General features: G+C 44.9%; 1 protein-coding gene across 1 annotated transcript; it reads right to left on the reverse strand.

Annotated features, from left to right (window-relative positions):
* Window positions 1-6,219: 6,219 nt before the first annotated feature.
* On the reverse strand, window positions 6,220-27,956 carry LOC120589736 (myosin-3). The gene is made up of 41 exons (XM_039847354.1): window positions 27,927-27,956; window positions 27,108-27,166; window positions 26,228-26,439; window positions 24,461-24,604; window positions 23,841-23,997; window positions 23,349-23,376; window positions 22,862-22,970; window positions 22,131-22,223; window positions 21,318-21,381; window positions 21,140-21,238; window positions 20,174-20,277; window positions 19,951-20,089; window positions 19,407-19,525; window positions 19,173-19,322; window positions 18,297-18,467; window positions 17,888-18,194; window positions 17,702-17,772; window positions 17,046-17,133; window positions 16,844-16,961; window positions 16,325-16,448; window positions 16,099-16,235; window positions 15,759-16,014; window positions 15,323-15,565; window positions 15,057-15,233; window positions 14,801-14,946; window positions 14,630-14,720; window positions 13,824-14,213; window positions 13,594-13,720; window positions 12,290-12,408; window positions 11,919-12,115; window positions 11,376-11,559; window positions 10,510-10,675; window positions 10,089-10,213; window positions 9,253-9,561; window positions 8,934-9,137; window positions 8,733-8,858; window positions 7,651-7,821; window positions 7,452-7,556; window positions 7,190-7,285; window positions 6,943-7,080; window positions 6,220-6,372 (listed from the first exon to the last, which is right to left on the reverse strand). Exons 3-41 carry the CDS (start codon window positions 26,429-26,431, stop codon window positions 6,346-6,348), a joined length of 5,823 nt encoding a protein of 1,940 aa, XP_039703288.1. The 5' UTR covers window positions 26,432-26,439; window positions 27,108-27,166; window positions 27,927-27,956; the 3' UTR covers window positions 6,220-6,345.
* Between the last annotated feature and the right edge of the window lie 14 nt (window positions 27,957-27,970).

Raw genomic sequence — 27,970 nt, forward strand, 5'->3', positions numbered from 1 at the left:
CAACAGGTGGAGATGGCCCTGGTGAGAGGTGAGTGGAAGGAGGAGCAAAAGACAGCCATGGTGCTGGCATGTGGATGTCAGTCTGAGGCTTCTGTGTTCAACTGATAGGCAGAGGGAGCTGTCGATGGTGTCCGATAGCTCAGAGTGGTGTTTCGAACGAGAGGACTAAAGAAGACTAAGCTCTATCAACTAATTTGAATGGACTCAGTTGTGACATTGGTTGCCTTGAACCCTATACATACACCCTTCTGGTCAAATGGCTTGTGAACTGTGTAGATCACTACAGCTTCCTATCACTAGCCTTAAAATCCAAAACACGGTTTCAATGAAACCATGAAAAGCAGGAAGGAGAGTCAAATTGCTTCTCCCTTTTTCTGTAGAGTAATGATTAATATTCAAACCGTCTTTTTATCTCAAGAGCTCAAGATGATTTAAAACATGGAACTGCTATAAATATTTCCTTACAACGATGGTTCGAGCCACAAAAAAAAGACCCACATTCATCTTCGACTCCATATTCCAGAGAATGAAACAAAACCAGTAGATTATTCAGGATTACAAAGCAAGACAGAATTTAAAGAAAGAAGGATGAGCGGGAACCCAGGTCGAATGAGCATTAACTGTATGTCAGCCGCTCAGGCAGCAGAAATGTCTCTGGGATCAGAGCCAGGAATTCGAAACCCAGCTTGTAGCGCTGTTTGGGGTTCAGAAGTTTGGGGTCCCTCATTGCTGATAGGACTGACTCCAGGCTTGGGGGAAGCCTGATTGGTGCTGCCCTCTGACCCCTCCCTAAGGGGTCACAGAAGAAGAGGGGAGGGACAGGTGGCGGAACACACTATTTAAGGCTCCCTCTGATTGCAACAGGACCTGCTGAGGTCACAGCTGAAGTGCTAATCTTCCCAAAGGGAGTGGTTTTTATTCTGCCATGTCCCAGAGAAAAGGTGAGAATGAGCCCCATGGGGCTGCACACCCTTGGCCATGGGAGATTGATTGTGGCCATATCAAATTTAATCAGTGTATGTTTATCGATCATTCATTACACTACACATAAGACCCTGGTATGGTCTGAATTTGCTGTGGAACTGAAATTAAGTCACTTACAAAGGTAAAAACTCGTGTCCTTTTAATTTACTTTCCAACAAGGATCATCAGCCTTTACTGCCCCATGGGATGGTGGTAGAATGATATGGGACACTGTATAAGAGTCCCTAAAACAGTGTCTCATCCTTTCCCCAGAATGGTCAGGCACAGGATGCTAAGCCTTGGGGTGCATTTGGAGAAAGGGGCAACTTCTTTCTGCCTCTGTGACTTGATTCTGCTCTGTAGGCTTTTCATGGAGCAGAATGTGAATTGTGAGTAGAACATATACTCTGCCCTCTATAACTCAGAGAGGGGCTCGCATCCCAAACCGTACCCCTCCAGAAACCTGCAGATCACCCCGAGCAAGCCTGTGGGGTGGAGATGAGACAGGCTCAGATGGCCACAGGCCGGTGGGCCACAGTGAAAACAAAGGAGAAGGAAACTTTATGTTTGTGGCTGAGAGTGATTACTTGAAAGCCTGGTTTTCGCCCCTGGGATGATGCCAGGATGCTCACATAATAAGCACCCAGGCATTATGCCTTGTTCTTCAGTTCTCCACACCTGTTGCCCACAGGACAGAGACCCCAGGCCCAAAATAGGCGCAGCTGCTGCGGATGCTAATCTGGCCCAGAGTTGAGGAAATGTCTGTCCCTCCATCTGCCCGCCTGCCGCCCCACCCTGAGCCTCGGGACCTCAAGACAGACATTCTTTCTCCCTTTTCCTGGTCTAGCTTTCTTGGGACTTTTGCTTTGCCCTATCCCTGTCCCTGGGCACGTAGTAGGCAGTTGGTAAATGACAGACGAGTGTAAAGAAACAAACCTGGAACTTCCAGCAGCAAAGCTTGGGGGAGATGGAAGCTGTGGCGCTGGGGCACATGAGTGGACAGTCTCCTGTCTTCACAAGGGAGCACCCCAACCCCAAGGGCCTCCTCTCTGATACCTGATTCTCTCTTCAGGCTTATGAGCCAGTGTGAATTGCAAACAGCCGTGCCCACAGCTGTGTCCACACCCATCATTTGAGAAAGCCAAGAGAATCAAGTTCATGGCTAGGACTGCTCACAAATTTGTAAAGAACCGTCTCTGGGTTTTTATTGTCTCTTTATCACTGACATGTAGAGCAGAAAGTCAGTATAAAGAATTTATTTTCCCCAAAGACACACAGATTCCACCACCACTTTACTTTTTCTACTAGGAATTTAGTTCAACATGTGCATTGAGCACCTGCTGCGTACAGAGAACTGTGCTCATTGCTAAAGAAATTAACTTTGTTTTGGTCTCAGACTATAAAAGCATGTCATCCCTTCACTTTCCTAAATTTCCCATTAACTTTGTGTTTTGTTTTTTGACATTATTATTTGAGTACTTATATTTCCTTCACTGTCCTTAAACTTCAAGTTTCTGTCTCACTTATTTTTGTATCCCTGGGCCACTGAGTAACCCCATGACAGTGACAATAGCCCATTTACTTTGTCTAAGCTGCTCCTTCTCTCAGCAAGCTGGTGTCAGGGTTCTTGAGAAAGGTGGTCTAAGGGTGTCTATCACCTGTTCCCCTAAATCGCCTCAGGGCTCCTGAATGAGGGACACATCTCACTTGAGAGAACATGGAGAAGACCTACAAATGGCCAGGCATTGGGGCTTCTAGCTCCTCAGTGCCATGGAAAGCCTGAAGCTTCTTAGCTAAAAATAATAGGTATCATCCTGGGTCCTTGGCTCCTGATGGCCTGCTGCCAGGGCATGAGTGTCTCTGGAATGTCTCGGCATCACTCATAGTAACCGGATCGTGGCTCAGAACAGCAAGCAGCCTCAGAACCTCTCAGCCTCAGCTGTTTTTAGCAGTAGGATTTGGGGCAGGGGTGGAAACAGACCTCTGTGTTCTGGGCGGCTTCCTCGCCCCACATTCCTAGGCGTGCTTCGCTTTATTAAAGCTCTCAGCTGTCATGGTGATCTAGGCATGGAAAAAGAGGCTGCCGTGAGAGAGAGGAGATGGTGGTGGCCTGAAAACCGCAATCAGTTCAACCCCCTATGAGGGCATGTTACTCTTATTAGAAGCTGTGTCCCTCACATGTCCCTAAGAAGGGGACCATCTGCCAATCATAAATCAAGACCTCATCTGTTCCAGATAAAGAGTCTACTGTCCTAGCTGGTGGTCCTTTTATAGTTGACAGGTATTTTTTTAATCCTATGCTTGAACATGTATTTATTATGTAATTAAAAAATTATAAAAGATAATAAAAAATAGAAATCTACTGCTAGGAGATTTGAGGCTCAGTAAAGAATTCAGAAAGTGAGAGATTTTTTTGGATAGCATAAAAAATTACAGGGGAAAAAATAAAAGAAAAAAGTGAGACTATTTAGAAAAAGGAAAAGAAATTTAAATGTCCCTTAATTTAGACATAGCGGGATTCCACCCAAAGAAGTTAGCTGGAAAAGGAGGGACTCTTCACCCTTTTTGGCCATTATATTTTTGGGCTCATGTGCAAAAGAACCAGTAGATATCACAAATGAGCTAAAGTAGAGATCATCCAAGTTTTTGTTGAATGATCAAATAGCCTATCTGAAGGAGATTCTGAAGATAGGGTGGGCTGAGTTGGTGGGCAGGGGAAGAGTTATAGTGGAATCCTTGGAGGAAGTTAACAGTCAACAGTAAAAAGACGAAAATGTGCATTAGGTTTCATCAGCCCTGTTCTAACATATCTTTGCCTCATGCTCCACCTCTTGACATCTGTTTTGCCAGCTGCTCAGGTTGGCAGCGCTTTGTGGTGGAAAGGAGTCATGGGATCTAGAGAGAATCCAAGCTCTGCCACCTTGACCTTGAGCAAGTTGCTCTGTGCTTTGGTTTCTTCTTTATCTTTAAAGCAGACGTGATGTGATAGGCCCATCTCGTCATTGCTGAGTCGTTGCACAGATGACAGGAAGTAGCGCACACTGAGAGCCCCTGGTAAGAGTTCGGTAAATAGTGGCTGAGATCATCCTTCTCTCCACTTCTAGACAAAGCTTGGGTGGCACAGCAGGTCCTAATTCGGAATGAGACTTGTGCTTTCATTTTTCTCCCTGCAATAACAGGGTTTAAATTTTCTGTAGTTACCGGCATCTTTTGCTTTATGGAACAAATGAACACTGGCAAAGTTGGTCATGATAGTAACTCTTAATGAATTTTTTCACTTATATCCTTCACAAAATCAGAGCCTAGTAGAAATGGTCAAGGATAGCTTCCAGAAACCAACTCCCGACCTCCTTTGTATAAAATATCATGCTTTTCTGGTAAAGTGAACATATCAGGTCCTACAGCCTGAGAGGTTTCAAGTTTGTGGCCCGGTTCTGCATAAAATACATCAAGGGATCTCTTTTATCAACTTTTTATGTCTGAAGGAACAAGTTCACATTAAAGATGGTTCACCCTTCTTCCCTCCCTCCCTTCTTTCCTTCCTTTCTTTTTCTCTTTCTCACGCCCTTTCTTATCTGTATTTTAGTGTGTATTTTTAAAAGATAAGGACTATTTTAGAAAATATAATCACAATATCACATCATACCTTGAAAATGAATAATAATCCCAGGTCATCATGAAATATTCAGTTTTCAAATTTCAATTGGGGTGTGTGTGTGTGTGTGTGTGTGTGTATCTTAACAAAGTCCATGCAATGCAATCTGTGGATGGTTCTTTTATGGATCTTTTAATCTATAGGCCTCCTTTCCATTCCTTTTTTATCTTTTCCTTGCAATTTATTTATTGAAAAAACTAGATGGCTTATTTGATCAAGTTCTCCACATCCTGGAGTTTATTGGTTGTATTTTGGGTCCCCTGCATTTCCTATAAGTTGGTGGTCACATTTAGATTCTTTACCAGACCCAAGTTAACTTGCTGGGCAGTTCTTCCTGGACTGTGATGTGTTTATCTATCAGGAGGCATATAATGTCTGGTCGTCTATATTTTTGTGATACTAGTAGTTGTAATTTACTTGGGATTCATGATTCATATAAAAATGGTGATATTCCAGTTCTTTTATTCCTTCCTTACCAATTCAAATACCTCTGCAACAAGGAGCTCCATTTACTTTCTCTGTCCACAAAAGGCAATCTACAGCAGTTCATGTAAGTTCTGAGAGGCTCTGAGGGACTTTAGCTTCCTGTGCTCACCTTCAGGCCTAATTTCCTCTCAGTGACAGTCACCCCCAGAAGAAAATGGCCTTTTTAAGTCACAGTGTTGCCATGAAGTATTGAAAACAGGTCAAAGAAATTTTGGCCTTTGAGACAGAATTATCTGAAATCACTAATGAGCCAATTCTGACATCATTAGTGACCTCGACCTCCTTTCTATAAATGACAAATTCAGGAGGTGATAAACTCAGTGTTGGGTGCTGAAGAGAACTCACCTGGGTCTTTACTTCCCATGAAGTCAAACTGGTCATCTCCTAATCTTCTAGAATCAGATAAAGAAGGGAACGTGACAACTTTTTCTATTAAGTTGAATTATGACAACAAACAAATAATCTGGGTTAGAAGATGCGATTTCCATTAGCGGACAAGCCAGATGGTTATTTTGACTTATATTTGACTGCTGTATTTTCTCTTTTAAAGTAAAGACAAGTTTACCCTGAGTAAGAGGTGAGATTTTTTTGTTGTATGGCTTTGAAATAGTGTAGACCGAGGCAAGGACTCGGCAGTCCACATGCACTGGAGAGACCGTGTGCCATTTTATTCGTGTGTGTATTCCTGTGAGTTAACACAATGCCTTCCTGGAGCGCTGCCCAGTGAACATTCTAGAGGTTCCCTGATAGAATGTCTAAGTGTGTGTCAGGGGGAGGATATTTTCCCTTGACTTATAACCCTATTCAACCTGAGGCAGCATTTTCCAAACTGAACCTTTGTGTTTCCCTCATATCATATTGAGAGATGACTCTTAATAAACTCCCCCTTTTCACACTCCCCCTGTCAAAGCAGTGGTTAACCTAAGAGTATTTTTTCCTTCTGATCTAATCTCAAGTTTTAACCAACAGCAAACTCTCCTTATCCCCACAGACACACAACAATTGAATTTATCAAGCCGTCTGCCTACCGAGATTTCAACATTAGTCATTGAAATCACTGAACGATGAACCATTTCCCCACAGGAAAGAAGAAAACAAATTTAATGAAACAGCCCCAATTTTAAAACAAAGCAAAGTTTATTGCATGTGAAAAGCAGTAATATGGAAATTAAGTAAAATAGTCAGGAATCATGAAAATATACATTTTGCATATTATCTGTCCTGTTCCAGAAGAGGATCACTCACTCTTCACTCTCATGAACCACCATCTGCAAAGAACGTAGTATTTTTAGTTATGTCACATGGCATAGATGTTTTCTCTTGCTCCCTCTCCTGGCGAGCATCAGGGAGTTGCTTGCTAACACACTTGAGTAGGACACAGGATATTTTTTGCACCTCAGGAGAATACACGATTGCATACATGGAGGAATTCATCCCATAGCATGAGAAACTAGTCCTCAGGGAGAACTAACCCCATACATTGGGGCTTCTTACCTACAGATATCTACTTGCATTTATAGTGACTGAAGACAGAGCCAACAGAGGGCACTTGAAATATCTCAGGGGAAAACATTCATTCCTTTTGAAGATGGTGTTTAAGTCTTATTGTGACTTACAGACCTGGGTTCTAGAGGGGCTCTTCTCAGCTAAGTGACCTTAAGAAAATCTCTTCCTTTTCTGAGCCCAAGATCGACCAGTTCTAAAGCTGAGAATTCTCTAAGGCTCCTTCCAGTTCAAAAATGTCTCTATCACAGTGAGTTCTTCCCAGGTTGTCTGGGGGCCTGCAACTCCAGCATACGTCTGCTGCTCTCTATCTAGTGCCACTAGGAACCACCTACCCTGCTGGAAGTGAAGTCTCGGGTCTTAGCACGAAGCTTATTGACTTGAGATTCTGCAATATCAGCACGTTCTTCAGCTTCCTCAAGCTCATGCTGAGCTTTTCGGAATTTGGTGAGATGAGCGTTGGCTTGTTCATCCTAAAACCAAAGAGCCCAGGCAGGTAAGATCAGTGTGCACCTCTCTTAGAGCTTACTGCAAGGAACAGACCAGATTGCTGTTCTAAAATCGTAGGCATGTCTGACTTACAGCCTCCTCAGCCTGCCTCTTGTAAGACTTGACTTTCACTTGAAGTTTATCCACCAGATCCTGTAATCTCAGCACATTCTTCCTGTCCTCTTCACTCTAAAAGTGAGAATGTGACAATGTAACTAGAGGAGGAGGAAGAGTCACGTAAGGTCTGGCCAGTTTTCTGGGGCCGAAGTATGTCTTCCTTTATTCTGGAGAGAGAATCCAGGGTGGTGCTTGCATTTTACAGAAAAAATGCCTCTCTGGTTTTCTTTCTACTTACCTGGTAAGTTAACTCCTTGACCCGCCGTTCATATTTCCTCAGTCCCTTGACAGACTCAGTGTTCTTCTTCTGCTCCCCTTCAAGCTCAAACTCCAGCTCTCGGATCTGGGGTAAACAGTTGGGAAATTAGTCTGGGGCTATAGCAACAATGGGAGAAACCAGAATACTCTGCTAATGCTGGAGTTCTTTCCACAAGTACCCGCGTCTCCAGTTTCTGAATCTGCTTCTTCCCGCCCTTCAGGGCCAGCTGCTCAGCCTCATCCAGACGGTGCTGCAGGTCTTTCACGGTCTGCTCCAGGTTCTTCTTCATCCGCTCCAGGTGGGCGCTGGTGTCCTGCTCCTTCTTCAGCTCCTCAGCCATCATGGCTGCCTAAAAAGCGAAGATGCAGACAAAGATTAAGTGCCTTGGAGCTGTCAAAACTCGAGTACCCAGAGGACCAGAGCCATGCTAAAGAAGAACTATAGGTAAGATGACTGAGCACACCCTTCCAGAAGGGAATATGAGAAAGAACACACAAGGTATATCAAAGAATCTAAGAAATGAAACTTTCAAGGACTGGATGGGAAATGGTCTCCTCCTTTTCTTAAACTGGCTTCCTTGGGACCTTTGCCCATCCCAAGGAAATTCTTTCTTTCATTGTCACCATGATCGCCAATATATTTTTTTCAAAGGAATTCGAGACTTAGAGAAGGCTGATTTGATACCTACCATCACAGGTTTGGAGATAATGAGATTAAAGGAAGACCTCTAGAGAATTAAGGTGTGTGTGAACGAGCAAAGGAGTAAAATAGTTGCAAGGTAGTGTTCTCCATCAGGCAGCAGATGGCGCTGTGGGAGATGTGGCTGCAGGGACAAGGCCTCGAGACCGAGGAAGGTTAGGTGCTGGTGAGAATGAAGCCAGCCAGCTTCATTGGTGTACAGTGAAATTTGGTGGGATATTGACATCTGAGGGTCTTATTTTTATATTTGGAATAAGTCATATGTTGAAGGAAATAAGAGCATACCTCTCTATGGGCACAAGAAACAATATAATCTTTTTCAGTCTTTTTTTTTTCCTGTTATCCCTTATATTTCTCAAATCTATCTTGAAAATGTGCAGGAGGGGACACACTGAGTTTGAGAGAGGTGGGCAGTGGTTTTGGAGCTGACCACACACCATTTGTGCCCCCAAGGAGGCCCCAGCCTGTCTGATGGGAACTGTCTCATGGCTGGAAAGGGCAGGAGGCTTTATTGAAACAGAGTCTGGGCCGCTTCGCGGGAGCAGGAAGGAAGGGCCTTACATCTGTGATGGCCTTCTTTGCTTTCTCTTCAGCATTCCTTGCGTCCCTGCTGGCATCTTCAACCTCACTCTGCAGCTGCATGAGGTCTGTTTCCAGCTTCTTCTTGGTGTGGATGAGGCTGGTGTTCTAGGGCCAGAAGAATGGGTGTTACCCAGGCAGGTCTGAGGTAGTCCTCTCCCCTCTGCCACCCACTTCCCTCACCTGGGTGTGCAGCAGCTGCACTCTCTCGTTGGAATCCAGGAGCTCTTGTTCAGCCAGTTTTCGGGCTCTCTCTGTCTGCTCCAGAGAAGCCCGCAGCTCCTCTACCTCGGCCTGCAGCAGGTTGGCTCTGCGCTCCACGATTGCCAGCTGCTCCTTCAGGTCCTCCTGGCCCCGGAGAGCATCATCCAGGTGTAGCTGGGTGTCCTAGCCAGAGAAAAACAGAAAAGTCTAGTTGAAATTGAGGCTTCAGGATCATGAGCCTAGCTAAAATCTGAGCATTTGAGGACAGGAGCGGTTTCCCACCGGGACTCTCTCAAACCTTCAACTGTCCCTGGACACTCCTGAGGTGTTTGAGGGTTTCTGCAGCCTGGCGGTTGGCGTGGCTCAGCTGGATCTCAATTTCATTCAGATCCCCCTCCATCTTCTTCTTGATCCTGATAGCTTCATTCCTGCTCCGGACTTCGGCATCCAGGGCGCTCTGCATGGTTTCTACCGTTCTCTGGTAGTTCCTCTTCAGCTGCTCAATCTCTTCATCCTTCTCGGCAATCTTTCTGTCGATTTCTGATTTCACTTGTGTCAGTTCCAGCTGGATTCGGAGGATCTTGGCCTCTTCATGCTCAAGGGCGGCCTTTAAAGAATAAAAAATAGAAATAGTGCCAGTGGTGGTATAGAACCTGCTACACTGCCCTTTAGGGTAATAAAGCTTCAATAGAATATTTGTAACTCTAACTGTACAATTCAAAACTATCTTTTTTCTTAAAAAAGAATCCTTAATTTATCTTCAGCGTAGAAATAAAATCTGTTTTATTGCTATTTGTTTTAGATTATACTGTTAAAAGAGAATAACATTTAAATGATCTTATTTCTGAGGAGTGCAAAGCACCTGATATTTTAAAATCATCTAGGATTTTGTCAAACCTCATTTTTAGACCTATTGTAGTGTAATGATTTTCTTCAATAAATCTAAGACAATTCACAGTATTATCTCATTCAACCTCACAGTTATGCTATTTGACAAGAAAGGATCAGGTTTCAGGACTGTGATTTTACAGAAGCAAAAATTAAGACACAGAGTGGGGCCAGCTAGCCTCCGAGGGTGGCACTCCACCAGGGTTGTGCCTGTTCCTGCTGCTGCCTCCCGAGCATTCCGCTCACCTCTGCTTCCTCAAGAGCCAGCTGGATATCAGCCTTTTCCAGCTCGATCTGCTTTCTTGATTTCTCCAGTTCATGGATGGTCTTACCATTTTCAGCAATTTGTTCTGTGAGATCTGCTATCTCCTCTGCAAAGAAATAAATTTTGATCGCATTAGAACACCTCTGTACAGGTTTCCAGGCATGGTAAACATCAACTAAATCCTTTTTAACTAGTTTATTACAATTCTAAGGCTGCTGTTTGCTAGAGATAAGATATTGTATATAGAGAGAGACTCAAAAAAAACCCCGCAGGTGATGAATGCTTTCTGTGCGTGCATCGATGGACAGACGAGTAGGGATTTGAGCCTGAAGTCATGCCCACTCCAGCACATGCTCCGGCAATAGTGTGAAGAGAGATTTCAGATGGTTTTAAACTGCTTACGCTCTAAGTTCTTATTTTCTCGTTTCACAGTTTCAAGTTGATCTAAGGCTTCTTCATAGGCATTTTTCAGTTTGAAGAGTTCAGTGCTCAAAGAACGAGATTCTTTCAGCGATGCCTCCAGCTCTGCTTGACTCTCCTCACACTTTGTTTTCCATTCAGCTAGCACCTGGAACACCGGGATGGAAGGTATCTCTGGTTATTAGCTTGTCTCCTCCAAGCTTCTAATTAAATATAACGGTTAAGGTAAATCTTAGAGTTGGGGCTACACTCAGCCATGTCTCTCACCTAGCTCCTTGTTCTTGGTTATTGGATGAACCAAAATCTTATTTTATAAATTTAGTCAGGATCAATAATTGATCAGTAACGATTGTCTCCAAAAAGCAAATGGATCCTTTGAGGAGGAATTAGCTGGGCATAATTGCCCTGTTCCTAATATGAAGATGGCTCTGAATTTTAAAATATTTCATTAAAACTTTGGTTCAAATTAAACCTATCTGCCATGCTGAAAGGGGGACTTCCAGAAAGCTTCTCAATGGGACCTGAGTTAGATTTCCACATCACCCAGAGTTAGATTTTCAGCCACCCAGAAGACAGACCAGCAGCAGGGGGAAGAAAATGTTTGGGGCTGAGTAACATTATAGAAATGGGCCTGTCTCCACTGACAATGCTTTAAAGGGACTTCTACTCCATCCCATTCCCATTTCAATTTATAGATGAAGAAACTACAGCTCAGTGAAGTTCAAGGACTCTGCCAAGGTCACACTGCTGGTGGGGCAGGGGCAGGACTGGGACCCGTCTCCTCCATCCATGACCACAAGGTGTTCCCCACATCACGGCATTCAGCCAGCATGGAGCTGACCCCAAACCTTGTCAAAGTTCCTCTGTTTCTTGTCTAGAGCGGCAGCCAGGGAGTTGGCTCTCTCCACATCAACCATCAGATCCTCGACCTCTCCTTGCAGCCTCTGCTTGGTCTTCTCCAAGGAAGCACATTTCGCATTCACTGCCTCAACCTGTTCCTCGGAATCTTGAAGGCGCTGAGCAAGTTTTTTCCTTGAAGAATAAAAAGAGGAGCAGAGGCTATTTAAGTTTCAGTCCTCCCGAACATCAGTATTCATCATGTGATTCAAGTTCCCATTTCATAAACCAAGGAGAATTTCCTGGCTGCTAAAAATCAGTGACCAGTAACCTTCCTTGTCTCTAATCATGATCAAAGCTGTTTGTCTTAACGAAGTGCGTAAAGGCCAGGTACCTCTAATGGAACAGCATGGCATTAAAAGACAGATGAAATGGGGAAACATCTATTAACAAAAAAAAAAAAAATTATTCCCAAGTAGTTCTAAAGTCAGTGCCCTCTATCATATGACCATTCAAGGGTTCAAGTTCTTCTAAAGGTAAATAGAGTTGTGTACTTGGCCTCCTCCAGCTCCTCTGTGCGCTGGATGGCGTCTGTCTCATATTTGGTCCTCCACTGGGCGACCTCGCTGTTGGCCTTGGACAGCGCCCTCTGCAGCTCGGCTTTGCCTTCCTGCTCCTCCTCATACTGTTCCCGCAGCAAGTCACAGTCGTGGCGGGAGGACTGCAGGGCATGGGCCAAGGCGTTCTTGGCCTGAAAAAGTCAAGAAAGAGGAGAGCCCCTAGAGGATTAACAATTCACTGCCATGTGGGCGATACCATCCAAGTATGTTCCAACTATCAACACCTACTGAATAAAGTAGCCTTGTTTTCCTTACAGGTAGTACTTGAAAATTAGATCGAGGAAGCACTTCCTCAGATGACATACCTTGCTCTCTTCCTCTAACTGCCTCTTGAGCTCTTCTATTTGCTGGGTAAATGCTTGCTTGCTCCTGGAAAGTTGGGATACTATGCTTTCTTTTTCTTCCAGCTGACGACTCAGCTCACCTGTTTTCAGAAAGAAATGTTTTTAGGTCATTCATTCATTCATTCATTCATTCATCAAGTGTATGTAAGGCACTGTGTGTAAAGCACTGTGCTATGATCTAGGGAGAGAGTAAAAATTTTAAGTTGTGGTCCTTTCTTAGGGATGAAGGCATGAGTCTATAAAAGGGAAAATGAACGTACAACCTGATAAGTATTGTCATAAACTACTAGAAGTGTGGAGTGACTTTTGTCAATAAAGCCCATTGAGAACCATTGTAAATTTAAACATAACCTGGATCACCTAAAAACTCCCATCAGACCTTCCAGTGGCTGGTGCTTCCAGCTGTTTGTCAACTTGTCATTAAGGGAAATATTGCTTTCCCAAGGACTTGATATCCCTAACAATTTGAAGGTAGACTCTTGGGTGAACATGGTAAGTTCAGGTTTACATGCTCATATGGAAGTGAGAGAAAAAAGGAGGGGGTGAGAGGTTTTAGGGCTCTAAAATTATTTTAGAAGTGGCAACTTAACTTCTTTTCTTCATTGTCTTGGTTGTGACTCTTAGCAAAGGATTGATTCACCTGTAATAATGGGCTGCAGGGCCAGTGCTGGGTGGAGTCACATTTTCTAGGTAAAAGCGCCAAATAATGTTCTTTTATATTTTTATTACATACCAAGAGCCTATGCAAATTGGCCATGTTCTTTTATTTATTGTCTTGATTGTGGCCAATCTGAAAACACTTCATTTCACTTGACAGCAATCTGAATTTATGTGCAGCAAAAAATAGAAAGGCCAGAGGGCTTGGTTTCTAGTTCCATTTTTACCATTTAGACTCTTTTCGATGCAAGGTTATACTAATTTTGAAAGAGTTTGAACCAGATGCTATTTTGATTTTCTTCTTTTTCTAGTTGCATTCTCTCTCTCTCTCTCTCTCTCTCATCTCTATCTCTTCTATCTCTATCTTTATCTCCATCTCCATCTCTATCTCTATCTCTATCTCTATCTCTCTCTATCTCTGTCTCTGTCTCTCTCTCATTTTTACCAAACTCTCAATGTTCTCCTCCTTCAGGATATTTTGACTGATTCTTTTTGTATGTTATTCCAATTGTTTCTCCTCCAAACAAATACTGCCCTTCGGTTTTGACCAGTTGCCCCTTTAGGTGTTTGTAAGGTGCTGCCCCTCCTGTTTGTTTCCCATCGCTCACCAGCCTCAGTCTGAAGACGAGACTTCTGTGTCGTCAGCTCACTCATGCTCCTCTGAATTTCCTCGTTCTTGCCCCTGGCCTCACTTAGCTGATCCTCCAGCGTTCGGCATATTTTTTCCAGATTTGCCTAAAAGATCGAAAAGGAGAAGAAAATTAGGTAAGCACTGCGATTTGGATGACCGAAGAGGTCTCTTTAATAGAAAGCATCGGGCCCCATCCTGCCCAAGTACCTTTGATTTCGACACACTCTCTGCGTTGCTGGAGAGGTCGTCGATCTCCAACTTGAACTCGCTTTTTTCCTTCTCCAGCTTCTGCTTGACCCTCTGCAGGTTGTCTATCTGCTCTCCGAGCTCAGCCATGCTGTCCGCGTGCTTCTTCCTCAGGGTGGCCACCGTGGCTTCATGCTGCAGGGTGGCCTCCTCCAGGTCCCTGCGCAGTTTCAGGAACTCGGCCTCCCGCTTCTTGTTCAGCTCTATCTGGGTGGAGGTGACTCCTCCTGCTTCCTCCAGCCTCTCACTCAGCTCCTCCAGTTCTCGGGCATAATCGCTGCGCTGTTTCTCTGTCTTTGCTCGGGTCGCCCTCTCTGCCTCAATCTCTTCTTCCAGCTCCTCAATTCGAGCCTGTAGAGGGCAGCCAATCAGTCCCAGAGTGACTCATTCTGAATGTCAAGAACAGGCTAGTTTTCCATTCCCGTTAGACAAACGGATTCTGGAACTTCTCCCAGAGAGATGTGAATGTTGCTAATTTCCTTTAATGTGAATTTTCCCTGCCCCAATATGATCATTGTCCTACAGTGATCAACCCAGGATCAACCAGTCCATTCAACTAAATGTCGACTCAGAATATTCCAATTTGTATTTCATTTCAAATACTGGAAAACTTATTTATCACTGCCGTGTCAGCCCAGTAGAAAGGAAACCACTGAGGCAGGCAGACCCATGGTGCTGCCCACTTGCTCTAAATGGCTTATAACACAGAGCACCCAGCCCACTGTGAGTGACCCATGTGTAAAAGAAACATCCAAAACACCTCCTACCTGTAGCTCTTTGATTTTCTTCTGAAACTGAAGACCCAGAGTCTGCTCATCCTCCACTTTGCTTTGCAGTTGACTATATTCAAAATCCTTCCTGTGAACAGAAATGTAGAATGTGTAAAGACAAAATACCCAGTAACTTACCAAATTAAAATCAGTGGTTTTAGAGCGTACTTCTTGAGCCTTTCATCCAGCTGTTGCTTATCATTCTCCAGATCTAGTATGGACTCATGGGCAAGCTTCAAGTCTCCCTCAAGCTTCCTTTTGTTCCTTTCCAGGTCTACACGGAGCTTCTTCTCTTGTTCTAGGGAACTTTCCAGCTGCAAAAGGCACCATTTCTTTTTGAGAACAAATGTTTTGCACCAGAGGATTTCAGGGGGCTCTTCCAACCCTGAAGTTCTAGGACTTCCAATTAGCAGTGTTTACTTACATCATCGACCTGCTGTTCCAGTTTGCCCTTGATTTTACTCAAAGAATTGACTTTGTCTTCTTCAGCTTGGAGGTCATCCAGGGTCTGCTGGTGGGCCTCTTGGAGGGCCTTCTTCTCTCTGGTTAACTTGGCAATTGTTTCATCCAACCCAGCAAGTTCCTCAGTAAGGTTTTTAACCTAAGAAGAAGTCACAAGCAATTATAAGAAGAAATACAGTGTGGTTTGCAATGCCTACATCAAACTGGAAAGACTGACAAAGAGAGTACCTTGTTCTCTGTGGCATGCTTTTCCTTTTCAACCTTGGCCAGTGTTAGTTCAAGGTCATCTATGTCTTTCTTGAGCTCTGAACATTCATCCTCCAGTTTCCTTTTCTTGGCTGTCAGCTCAGCATTGATCTCTTCCTCATCTTCAGCTCTTTCGGTCACCTCTTTGATTTTAGCTTCAAGCTGGAATTTGGCTTTGATCAGTTGATCACATCTTTCCTCAGCATCCAACAAGTTTTCACTTTCCTTTTAAAAAAAATCATTATTTTATGATTTTCTTTAATGAGATAAGATTTGTGACATTCCAGTATTTTGTTATATATGAAGTTTTAATGAAGCATAGCAACTAAAAAGCAGAAATCCCACCAAAAATCCTAACTTTCCTAAATAATCAAATTTAGAAGGAAAGTAAAATAAGAAAATATTTCTAAACACATACAGCTTGTACTTGGAGCTGCAGGTCATTCTTCTCTTGTACTAGAGTCACCAATTTTTCCTCCAATTCCTTCCTTTTTGCCTCTGACTTGGCAAGTTCATCTTTGGTTTTCTGAAACTCTTCCTTCATGGTGGCCATCTCCTTCTCTGTCTCTGCACTCTTGAGGAGGGGCTTGATCTTGAAGAAAAGTTTCATCCAGGGCCAGTGCTTCACATTCATGAATGAGCGAATGTTGTATTGGATGCAGAAGATGGACTCCCTAAAAATAAAATATAAGTTATTTCTAAGAGAGACTTCTCACTTCTCCCAAAGATCTCTTGTTTGAACAAAAACCCTGCTCAACCTTCTCTGCACCATCTTCTGGAATTCCACACGCATGAGGAATCCTCTACACACAGCTTGGGTCCGGGTGATCAGTTTGGCCAGGCGGTCATCACGCATTTCTTCCAGAGTTCCCAGCAAGCCAGCCTTAAAGAACACCTTAGAGGGGAGAAGGATGGCATGAGTCAGTTTTCTGGAGAAATCTAAAGGGGACTAAAGGCCAGCATCTGTTGTAATTAACACATTACCTTGGTATGTCCAAATTTGTACTGAGTGTGGTCAATATCGATGGATGCCAACAGCTTTTCACAAGCTTTCTTGCTGTCGATAAATTGTCCCTCAGGGATTGCACTGGCATTCAACACTCGATATCTGTGGTTGTAGACACAGAAACAATAAAGACAATTAGCAAACACATAAACTTTGGAGATCATCCAGTTCAAGCCTTGTTTCCTATAGGCAAGAAAGCCAAGATCCAGAGGGTAAAACAAACTTGCTCATAATCACACTGCTAGATAATGGCCTGGAATCTAAGCCTCCTGATCCTTAGGCCAGGTATTTTCTGCCAGGTGTATATCAGATAAGCTACTGAGAAAACATGGAAGAAAGAAATATGTGTATACCTTGACCAAGTGGTAGATTATTCATTTGACACGAAAATCCATAACTGTTCTGTTGAATGGGTCTTTTCATCATTATTTCTCTCTCTCAAATTCCAGTGATTGCACATATTATCAAGCATCACATAGAACATTTTTATGACACACCTTTGTTTAAAATCCCCATAGAGAATCCGGTTTGGGAATCCCTTCCTGCAGATGCGAATGCCCTCCAGGACACCGTTACAGCGCAGCTGGTGGAGGACAAGGCTATGCTCCATAGCTCCTGAGAACAAAAGCACAGGACGTCAGCTTCACACAGAATTTCTTAAAAACCGACCACCATCTAGAGAGCCAGCAGGTATCTTACCTGGGGTTTTCGTTTCGTTGGGAATTATACAGCGCACGAAGTGAGGGTGAGTAGTTCTTAAATTTGACATCAGTTTGTTCAGGTTTTCCTAAAAGAAAAAAGATTACGTTTGACAGTTAGCCTGCTGTAGGCTTTTACAAACACAGAGACATATTATAATGAAAAATGAGATATATGTTTTAAACTTATGAATTCTAAAGAATAATGAATTATTTAATTCTTTCTTTTAATAGTCTTATGGCTAGAGGAGTAGGCAAATAATTTTTATAATAGTCTTTTGCTTCACAGGGAGCCAGAAACTAACCACATATAAAATGCCCTCTGAGATCAACTCAAGAGATGTATCTGGTCCCACTGAGAGAATGAGAAGCTATTGCATGTGTCCTTCAGGCAAGTCAGAAAGTGTGTGCTGAGGACTTACCTCCCAGGCCAGACAACCTAGCTAGCTGCAGTACAAAATGCTAATTAAATTTTGGTCCTACATGGTTAGACCTCATTTATATATCATTATGCCACCATTCAACTTCACTAAATGACAGTAAACAGATTAAGACCACATTTACTATTCTTTAATAAACCAAGTTTAGAATCTCTACATTGCTCATTTTGAGATGACTTAAACCAAATGCAAGCAAATAAACTTGTGTTTTTCTTACTCTGAAAAGGGCAGAGACAGTTTGGAAGGAAGAACCCTTCTTCTTGGCAACTTTCTTCTTTCCACTGTCAGCTGAAAGAAATAAAAGAGGGCACGTGCTGTTAGCACATCTATACCGGTTATTCAGTCCTGCAGAGTGAATGAAGGGAGAAAGCATGACTCCAAGGCACCCCATGGAGTCTGTTACCATCCGTAGTGGCAAAGGTGGCATAGAGATGTGCCAGGAGCCTGTTGGAGGACTTCTGGTACAGCCCAACGACGGTTTCATTCAGAGGGTCCTTGTTCTTCTCTAGCCAGCCTGAGACACTGTAGTCCACGGTGCCCGCATAGTGGATCAGGGAGAAGTGGGCCTCTGCTCTGCCTTTGACCACCTTGGGTTTCTGGAAGTTGCTGGACTTGCCCAGGTGCTGATCATACAGCTTGTTCTTGAAAGAGGTGTCTGTGGCCTTGGGGAACATACACTCCTCTTCCAGGATGGAGAAGATGCCCATGGGCTTTATTAAGGCAAGGCAAAATGCATATGGGGTAAACATGAGCTACAGTGATGAGCGGCAGAGTATACGAGGAGAGGTTTCTGAGTGAATAGAACAGGATACCTTTTCTATGAGCTCAATGCAGGCAGCCAGGTCCATCCCGAAGTCAATGAATGTCCACTCGATGCCTTCCTTCTTGTACTCCTCCTGCTCCAGCACGAACATGTGGTGGTTGAAAAACTGTTGCAGTTTCTCGTTGGTGAAGTTGATGCACAGCTGCTCCAGGCTGTTATACTAACACCAAAATATAATGTTCACGTGAAAAGTTAGACTTTTTTCAAAATCAAAGACCCACCAACCTTCCTCCTCATTGCTCAGGCTCTAGCCAGCTCATTTATGCTTTCAGATATAGTCACATTCTTCAAGGCCTGGCTCAGATCATATCTCCTTCTTAGAGTCTTCTCTGAACTTCCAGCCAGAAGGTGTTTCCCCCTCTCCTGAGTTCACATGGTCTGGGCTTCTCTCATGCACTGAACACGGTCTGCCTTATATATTTCTCATCTTCCTCTACAGACTACAGGTTCATCTTTTATTCATCTGCATGTCTTATACCTGGTGGATACCAAACACACACTTTGATGAATGGCGATATGCTTTTAACCCAGAACAGTAGGATGTTTCTGTTAAATATTGCATGATTGGCTTATTATCAAATTCTCTACATGCCTGGCTCTCACTAAGTCAGTAATTGCATTTGAGATATTTTTTTTAATTCATTGAACATTATCTTTTAAAATTGCACTTGACCCAAGTCTTCCCTCTCTTAAAATAATACAAACCCTACCACATGCTCTTCTACGGGATCCACCCTCTGTCTAGTTTTCTTACAAGATGTGATGCTAAGACATGTTGGCCACCTTGATATCTTCCCTAGAGGATCCTGGAAACTAGTCTCCCCAAACGAGGCCACATGAAAGCATGAATATAAGCAACACAAACCTCAAAGATCTCAAAGCCTGCAATGTCCAAAACCCCGATGAAGTGTTGCCTTGGTAGCTTTGTGTCCAGCTGCTGGTTGATGCGAGTGACCATCCACAGGAACAACTTTTCATAAACTGATTTGGAAAGGGCATTCACAGCGTGGTGAACCTATTGGGAAAGCTCAGCTAATGAGTCTAAAGGCAGTGGCCGTCATGTGCCTGCATCCTTCCTGGTCTTGAAGCAGACGCTTACCTGATCCACAGTTTGACCTTTGGTAACATATTCATTCCCAACTTTCACTCTGGGGAAGCACAAAGCTTTCAGGAGGTCCGAAGAGTTCAGGCCCATAAGATAGGCTGTCTTGTCAGCCACTGGTACGAAAAGAAAGATAATCACAAAGGGGAACCCCTAATGCTTGGCAAAATAGAAGAACCACTTGGAAAACATCCAGATATTGCAAAGCTTAGCTAAGTCTGTCTCAGTGCATTTTACATTCCATTTTTCTACACTGCTTATATGCAGCCAATAGAAGCTAGGTCACTCAGAGAATGTGATAGATTTTGTGAAAAGGCAGGATTGGGTTCCAGAAAGCCCTGATCACTTCTCATTGCATCTGAAATAGGACTCTTCTTATGATTCAGCAAACAGGGGTGGGAACAGTCCTGTAGGCATCTGAGTCCTTGGGGTTCGCCTCTCCAGGAGGAAGAAGGATTAATCATTTTCAAAAGAGGCACCAAACTATCTCAGCTGAACAACCACCCAGTTCTGCTTACAGCCTGTTGCAGTGATTTTGTACCTTCGGTGCCGTCTGGCTCTGCCTGCTCCTCTCGCTGCTTCTGCTTGAACTTCATGTTCCCATAGTGCAACACAGCGCCTGTCAGCTTGTAGAGTCCAGATTTCTCTTCTGGGGTGAAGCCCAGAATGTCAATGGCACTCTGACATTGAAAGAACAGCATATCACTTGGTTGGCCCTGGGGACTGAGGGGAGCACCCTACACCTTTCTCTCGGTTACACTCACGTCCGTAGCCAACAGCTCCTCAGCATCATCAATGCTGGCCACCAGGATTTCACCCTGGCTGATGAAGGGGTAGTCATAAGGGTTGGTTGTAATAAGCAGCAGCTCTGAAATGATGAATAGTTAGAGGAGGTCACATCGATTCAAAGAAAACACCCACCCAATGGATGTGAGCACCTGTTTTTTGGGCTGAGACTTTTACTGCTGGAGCCTAAACTGAATTTAGAGTTAGATATCTCTTTTAAACAGCCTCATGATACTCAGGCTGTGGTTGAAAATAAAGTCCAAGGAAGACTGTGCAGTCCACCTATGAAATGTAGGTTAAGAACCCCAGAGAGGATACAGTACTTAAATGATCTTACAGTGTATGCAAATAATGCATATTGATTCAGATTCAGAAAAGTTAATAGGGAAACTGGCTGAGTGTTGGTTAGGACAAGAGCCCACATTGAGGGAAGCACAGGTTGTTCGGTATAATCATAATTTTTACAAAATTTTTTGAAAAGCTGCAGACTATTTCCAGGCTTGGGACCAGAAGCCTGAGCAAAAACAGCCAAAGGGCAAAGAAGACCGTGTGCATGAGGCCTGGGTTAAGTGCAGAACAGAGAAAAGGCAAGGTGACTATCCACAGGGTAGATTGTTCACCTGATTTTGCACTGGCCTCACAGCATTTGATGAAAGGTTGGTTTCTGTATTGGAACACAAGAGGGCGCTAAAGTATAATTAAATGCTTTAGTTGTTCAGCGGTCTATAAACCAATGCTGAATACAGTAGTGATTTAGTCTTGCTGCTGCCCGTTGGATTCCTTTTTTCACATTAGCATGTCACTGTCAATATAGCCACATCCCATTTCTAAAACAAACTCCTTCCACTGGCTGTCAAACCCCTTATGTATAGGTGTAGCTCTCCTGGTGCAGTGATATTAGAGCCAAAACATCTAGAAGACAAACCCAGTGGTGACTTCCTCACCTATGAGCTCAGGCTTCTTGTTTGAAAGTATCTGATAGAAGATGTGGTAGCTTCTCTCAGCCTTCAGCTGGAAAGTCACTCTTGATTTTTCCAGCAGGTCTATGAACACAAACATAGGGCTCTTCCAAACTGCTTCCCACCATCCTGAGACATCATCTGATCCCAATGATCTACTTACAAGTTTCAATATCTGCAGAGGCCAACTTCCCAGTGGTACCAAAATGAATTCGGATGAACTTGCCCTGCAGGGAGGAAGAGAGATCAGAGTCTACCAGGCTTCAAGTGATCCTACTTGTCTCCCAGGTCACGTGTATAGGAGCTTTAGTTCCCTATAGTTTGAAATTAAACATGTCCTCCTCTTTCTCCCTTTTTCTCTGTCCAGTTTGATGTGCCTCCCTTTTCCCATCCCTTTTATTCCACAATGCCTCCAAACCTCCCCACCCTATCTAGTCAACAAAGTAAGAGAGTGATATTTTCAAGATGCAAAATCAAACCCTACCACTTCCTTGCTTATAGAATCCTTCAGTAGTTTTGAGAATAAAATCTAAACCCCTTCTCATGGTCCACTTGCTCCTATGTGGCCAGGTCTCTTTCTGCCTCTTCCCTCCCCTCGTGATGCGCCTCCTTGCCCACTTCGCAGCACCACGCAGACCCTCTGTAGGTCTGTGGACTAGACCAGGCCCTCCCTACTATGGAGACTGTGCACTTCCTTTGTCCCTCCTCATCCTGTAGATCTTGGGGTTCACAGGCCAGTCCCCCAAAAGGCCTTCCCTGCCATTCTTGTCTAAAGGAGACCCTGTTCCACTTACTCTATCACACCCCCTGCTTATTGAACTTTACAGGAGGAATGTATCATTATCCAAAATCGTCTTGTTATTTATTTTGTTCTTTAGTTGTCTGTCTCTGCTGACTGTGACCTCGATGAGGTCAGGAAACTTGCTCATTTCATAAGTCACAGAGAATACCCCAGCCAACTTGAACCCAGACTCACAAAGCGGGATGAGTTGTCATTCCTCACAGTCTTGGCATTCCCGAAGGCCTCCAGCAATGGGTTGGCACTGATAATTTGGTCTTCCAGAGTCCCCTGATGCATGAAACCCATGGGGGAGAAGCCATAAAAAGACAGTAAGCAATGCTCCCCAGCTCTGTCACTCCTGCCTGTCCTTGCTTACTGGCAGTCTATGGCAAAGCCAGTTCCTCCCTCCCTGACTTTTCGGTGCGAAGACCAACCAAATCATCAGCACATCTCGCTCAAAACACTTTTGTCATTTTGTTATATTTAGCTATAGTTGGGTGTCTTGACTCAAAATTCTTTCAATGCTTCATTCAATTCCTTGATTCTCCAGCCCATTAGATTGTCTGTATTCATGTCAAACTGTTGTAATATTTTTGTTTAGAAAGGCAAGTATGTGCTATAGTTCTCTCAAGTTGGTGTATGTGATTCTACCATAAAAAAATGAAGCTCTTGGAGCTGCTACCAAATTGACCTTCCTTAGTTTAGCCTTAGAGTCTTATTTTCCAGAGAAATGACAGGAGCTGGTCCTGTATGAACAACCATATACCGGGTTATCTAAGATAACTGGCTGTCCTTCAAGATTTTTATATCCTGGCCTGCTCTCTTTTTCTTGAAGGGTGGGGTCTGTTGTCTCCCTTTGCCCCCTCATTTGGAAGTTAAGCCAAAGGTTAGAAGGGAAACAAAGCAAGCCTTCTTCTTCTCCATACCTTCATTTTGGAGTCCTTCTTCTTGGCGAGGTCTCCAGTAGCTGCAATTGTTGCAAAGTACTGGATGACCCTCTTGGTGTTCACAGTCTTTCCTGCTCCAGATTCTCCGCTATTTGGAGTAATCAAAAGAGAGAGAGAGAGAGAAACAAGTAACAAGTTCTGTTAGTAGAAAAAAGCTCCCCAAGACGTCACACAGAGGCCTGGACATACTCTGAGCCACATCAGATGCACACCTACCAAACAAAAGTGCAGCAGAGAGGCAGAGGCCCGCGGGAAGACTCCACCATTGAGCTGACCCAAGGATGGCTAAGTACAGTTTCTGAGACCTTCCACATACCTTCTTGCCCATTCCCAAATCTGTCTTTTCATTATAGACTTTGTTCTAAATACTTTCTAATGAACATAATAGAGTAAGTGGTGCCTTTGCCTTCTGCACTGGGGAAGAGAAGCCGCAGATATGAAACTGCTCTATGCCTTGGATACTTACGTGATCAGAATGGACTGGTTTTCACGATCTGCCATAGGAAAAAATAAAATAGAGTTGATGGCAATATAAAAAGAGCTTCCCAGTTCTACCCTATTTCTCAAGCAGTCAGAATTCAATGCGCAATTCCTCTTCCCTCTAATATTTTGTTTAGTTCTAGGTGGGAGCCTGAGAAAGAGACTCAGAGAGGTTCAGCCCCTGTTTAAACCCAGTCAGTGTCATACAATGATATTAGGCTGAACCATATGAAATTGTCAGTATTGCTTTGGGCCCACAAAAATGTCCGTTTCACCTGGTTTAATCAATACTTGCATTAAAAGCAAGCTCCTCACCAGGGCCTGCAGGGCCCTCAGGGATCCAGCCTCGTCCTGCCTCTTTAAGCACCTTTACCCTGGAGGTCATAGGTTAGATGGAGGCCTAGGACCCCAGGGCAGCTCTCCCAAGCCCTGTCCAGCACCTGATCCACCACTCCAGGCTTCCTCCTTGGAAACCTACCAGTCAGCATGAACTGATAGGCGTTGTCAGAGATGGAGAAGATGTGGGGCGGGGCCTCCTGGCGCTTTTTGCCTCGGTAGCCGTCCACCACCTCAGGGTTGTACACCGGCAGCCACTTGTAGGGGTTGACAGTGACACAGAAGAGGCCTGAGTAAGTCTGCAGGAGGGTAAAAAAATGTATATATATATATGTGTGTATGTATATATAAAACATTTTGTCTTCATTATTTTTTACTTTTCCTCACAAAAACTAGTAAAGATGGAAAATATAATCTCTATTTACAGGTGAGGCAAGTAAGATTTGAACAGGGGCATAGCCGGAACTCCTACAGCTTCAGTGACAAGGCTGAGACCCAAAGCTTGTCTTTGCTGCTCTCCTTGATCGCTCCTCCTCCTCCCTGCCCTTCTTCTTCCAGCCTGTCTTCTTACTACCTCATTCATCTCTTGCTTTCTCATCTTCTTTCTCTTCCCTTTTCTTCCTCTTCTTTTCCCCATGTCCCCTCGTCTATTCAACAGCTCAGTCAAGCCCTCATCTTTTGAAATCCTATCATCCACACAAGCATCTCTGCTCCTAGCCCGATCCAATGCCTCAGGAAGCCACCACCACCGTCGGCACTGACATAGATCATCCAGGAGGTGTAGCGGTCCTTGAGGTTGTATAGCACGGCTGGCTCGTTCAGGTGCGTCAGCATGGCCATGTCCTCGATCCGGTCGAACTTGGGTGGGTTCATAGCGTACACATCCTCCGGTTTGACCACCAGGGTCTGAAGGGGAAGCGGTGCAGTGCTTAGTGAGTATCATCTGTGTGGCTTGCCCACGGCAGACATCTGTCACCCAGGAGGGGACTTGTGAGCCGTGATCGGGTGCAAGCACCAGAGAAAACGCCATTTAACAGAGAGGTGGATAAAGGGGCAGGCGACTTGCGATGCTGATGATAGAATGTGATTTGTTTCTGTCATGCGGGGCTTTTCTGTTTTCCCTCCCCAGTGGGCCTGGGATGAGGGAAGGATGAAAGAAATGAAGAAAGAGGATCTCTGTGAGTAGACAAAGGGGATAGTGCAAGACAGGAGCCAGCTCGGGAATACTAGCTGGGCCACAACTCTGCACCAGCGCCTGATGGGCCTGGCCTGTTCCTAGCTACTCAGAGAAAAGTATGTCCACGGGTGTCCCTGAGGCAGGAGCAGAAGAGAAAAAGGGAGGTGGCATTGGATTAGCAGGCTGGTGCCCACAGAGTTTCCCACGTGCAGAGCTCTCTGAAAGCAGCTCTTCAGCTGCTGACCCTGCATCTTGCCTCTTCACCACCCTCCTGCTCATGCTTCTGAAAGAGAACCAAGCCCCACCTCAGCCCCTCCCACTTTTCTGGTCTCAGAGTGCTCCATGCCAGGTAAAGGGACTGTGAGGCGGAGCGGTGGCTCCAAGCACTGACAAGTGTATTTGTACTTCCCTCAGGGGAAAAGCCCTTTGCCCCCGTGTCCAGGCTTCCTTGGGCGCAGGGGTTGTGAGCTCCGCTTCCTCTCCCCTTCCCTGCCCCGCACCCGCTTTCTCTCCACCGGGCAAACCAGCCCTCCTTGGGAGTGGTCTAGATTGTCTTAGATTGTCATTCATAACATCCTGTGGCGTTGCAAGCCCATTCTTAGCTCAGTCATCTGAATTACACAGAGAGCCAGCCTCTGGGAGCGCTTGGTAGCACTGAAGGGCAGTTTTCAATGCCTTTTTTCCTCATACCCAACCCGGATGTGGACACCTGGGAAAGTCAGATGCTATTTCTTTTACTCTTCTCATTTAGATTCATTCTCTCTCTCTCACTCTCTCTCTCTCTCTCTCTCTCTCTCTCTTTAACTTTTCTTGGAACATTCCAGGTTCTTCTGGCCTAGATCCAGAAAGTAGTGAAGTCTAGAATTCATCACCTTCATGATATGGAGAGACCGCTATTTCACATTGAGCTTGGGGTCAACCAGGGTCCCTTACCCTCTTTCCTTACTTTCTCAGATGGCTATTGCTAGAAGAATTAGAGGGAAACCTAGGCTACCAAAGGAGAGTGTTTTCAAAGAGATCTTCTGCGATTGGACTCCCAACCCCACATCCTCAGGATGCACAGAGCTGGTCCCTTCTGACCTAGGGTGATGTGGACAGTGACAGAAGCACCTGAACACTAATCGCTTTGGCCAGCCACAAACAGGTTCTTCTCCTCCCCCGCAACCTGAGGCCAGTATTTGCTGTGCTTTCTCTGAAGACACCTGGGAAAGCTAAACAGTGACACTGTGAGAGGCATTCCAGTGCCAGAGCCACATTGGGAAGTGGCTAGAGGTGGGGTGGATGCGTGGATTGGGCAACCATGAGGAGCAGACAGGGCCAGTCGGCTTGTGGAGGCCATGCACGAGGCTTACCCGGTTGTCCTCGGTCTCCACCGTGACCTTCCCATCCTGGGTACTCTTAATTTTTCCCTTAGCGTATTCCTCCTTTGAGTCGACCACAAAGCAGTAGGTTTTGGCATCAAAAGGCTGGTTCTGAGCCTCGATCCTCTCCTTTTCCGACTTCCGGAGGAAAGGAGCGGCTATGCCGAACACTTCCATCTCAGTGTCGCTACTCATGGTGTCAACTGCAAGGCAAACCCACCAGGTGAGCCCAGCTGCCTCCTGAGCCACTAGGCCTGTCTCGGCACCTGCTCTGCCATCTGCTGCCCCAGGAGCCAGGCCGTCCTAGGTCCTAGGAGCTCCGCTCGCAGGACTTAAGTGCTGGGAAAATCAAATGGGCTCACATTTACTGAGTGGCCGTCCTCTGCAAAGGGCACAGAGCATATGTACCCCAAGCTCCTCAATTATCTGAGGCTCAGTTTGGTGAAAGATTTAGAGGTGAGTGTGGCTCTCTTGGGACCTCACTTGCTGTAAAACCCGGGTGCTGCTGAGGGAAGCTTTAAAAATAAACACCATAAAAATGAATGCCATTCTTCAAAGAGAGTATGCTCAATGGAAAATAGCTGAGGAATTTTTGAACCATTTCGAGTCAAGGTGGCTACCTCCTCACACAAGGAAGCTGCCCGGTGCTTCCTTCAGTTGCTGCGAATAGAAGCCGTATCTGACCTCAGCATCCGTTTGAAAAGTTTCCTGAAGAGCTGCCTCCTCTCTGCTCCTCTCCTGCCCAGCCTGTCCTGTCTGAACTCTCTTAGACGCTCCATTGGGAGATGGGAGGAACTGGTTACTAGGATCACCTGGAGACCAACGGGTTACTAGGATCACACCACCCAAGGGACATGGCTAGAATTCTCACCTGAGAGTCACACCTGCAGGAGGACAGCAGAAGGTCACAAGAGCCACGGAAAATCAGACCTGCAATAAACATGCAAAAAGAACCGAAAACACCTTAAAGACGTCTGGTTCAGCTTCAAATCAGCTCTTGATGAATTAACTAAATAAGGATAAAGGACTAATAACTTAAAAAGAGCCTTACCACAGAGGTAAACTGGAGGAGCAGATGTGACATGACCTACAGGTTAGCCATTAAGGTAGTAAAAGCCCCCAACTGCCCCCAAACCTGGCTTCTACCAGCCCACTATGGCGCTTTCTTCAGTCTGTAATACCTCCCATTTAGAATTGAGCAATAAATACAAGATCTCTATAAAAAAAAAAAAAAAAAAAAAAAGCTTGTAGTTCCAGGCCAGGCTCAGGGCTCCATGTTTTCTGTGAATAGGGAGAAAACTCTGAGATTGGCTAATTGACACACAGCCAGTGTGGTCTTGAGAGAGCAGGATACCCAATATATATACAGCCCAGGTGGGAAAGGTGAGGGCAGCAGAAGGCACCGAACTCCATGCTCCTCTGTACGGCTCAGAGAGGCAAAGGGAGAGCATGGCTGTGGTGGACAGGCCTTGGTCTGTGGAGTGTCTAGAGGGATCCTGCCCACAAGGGGAGAATGGGGAGGAGTAAGGGGGCCTGAAGGATCCCTGCTTCAGTGGGGTGCTAGAGGCTGAGGGTATGTGGGCATTTGGGCCTAGAAGGATCTAGCTCTACAACTAATTCTTACCAAAGGCAGGCGGGGCCATGGCACAGAGTGCACTGGCCACACTGAGGTAAAGGGGCTGTGACTCACCTCTGCCCAGAGAGAGCAGCTACAAAGGGGCTGCTGCTGGCCTG

This window comes from Pteropus medius, unplaced genomic scaffold (genome assembly GCF_902729225.1).
Source record: "Pteropus medius unplaced genomic scaffold, Ma_sr-lr_union100, whole genome shotgun sequence".
Classification (NCBI taxonomy): Eukaryota; Metazoa; Chordata; class Mammalia; order Chiroptera; family Pteropodidae; genus Pteropus; species Pteropus medius.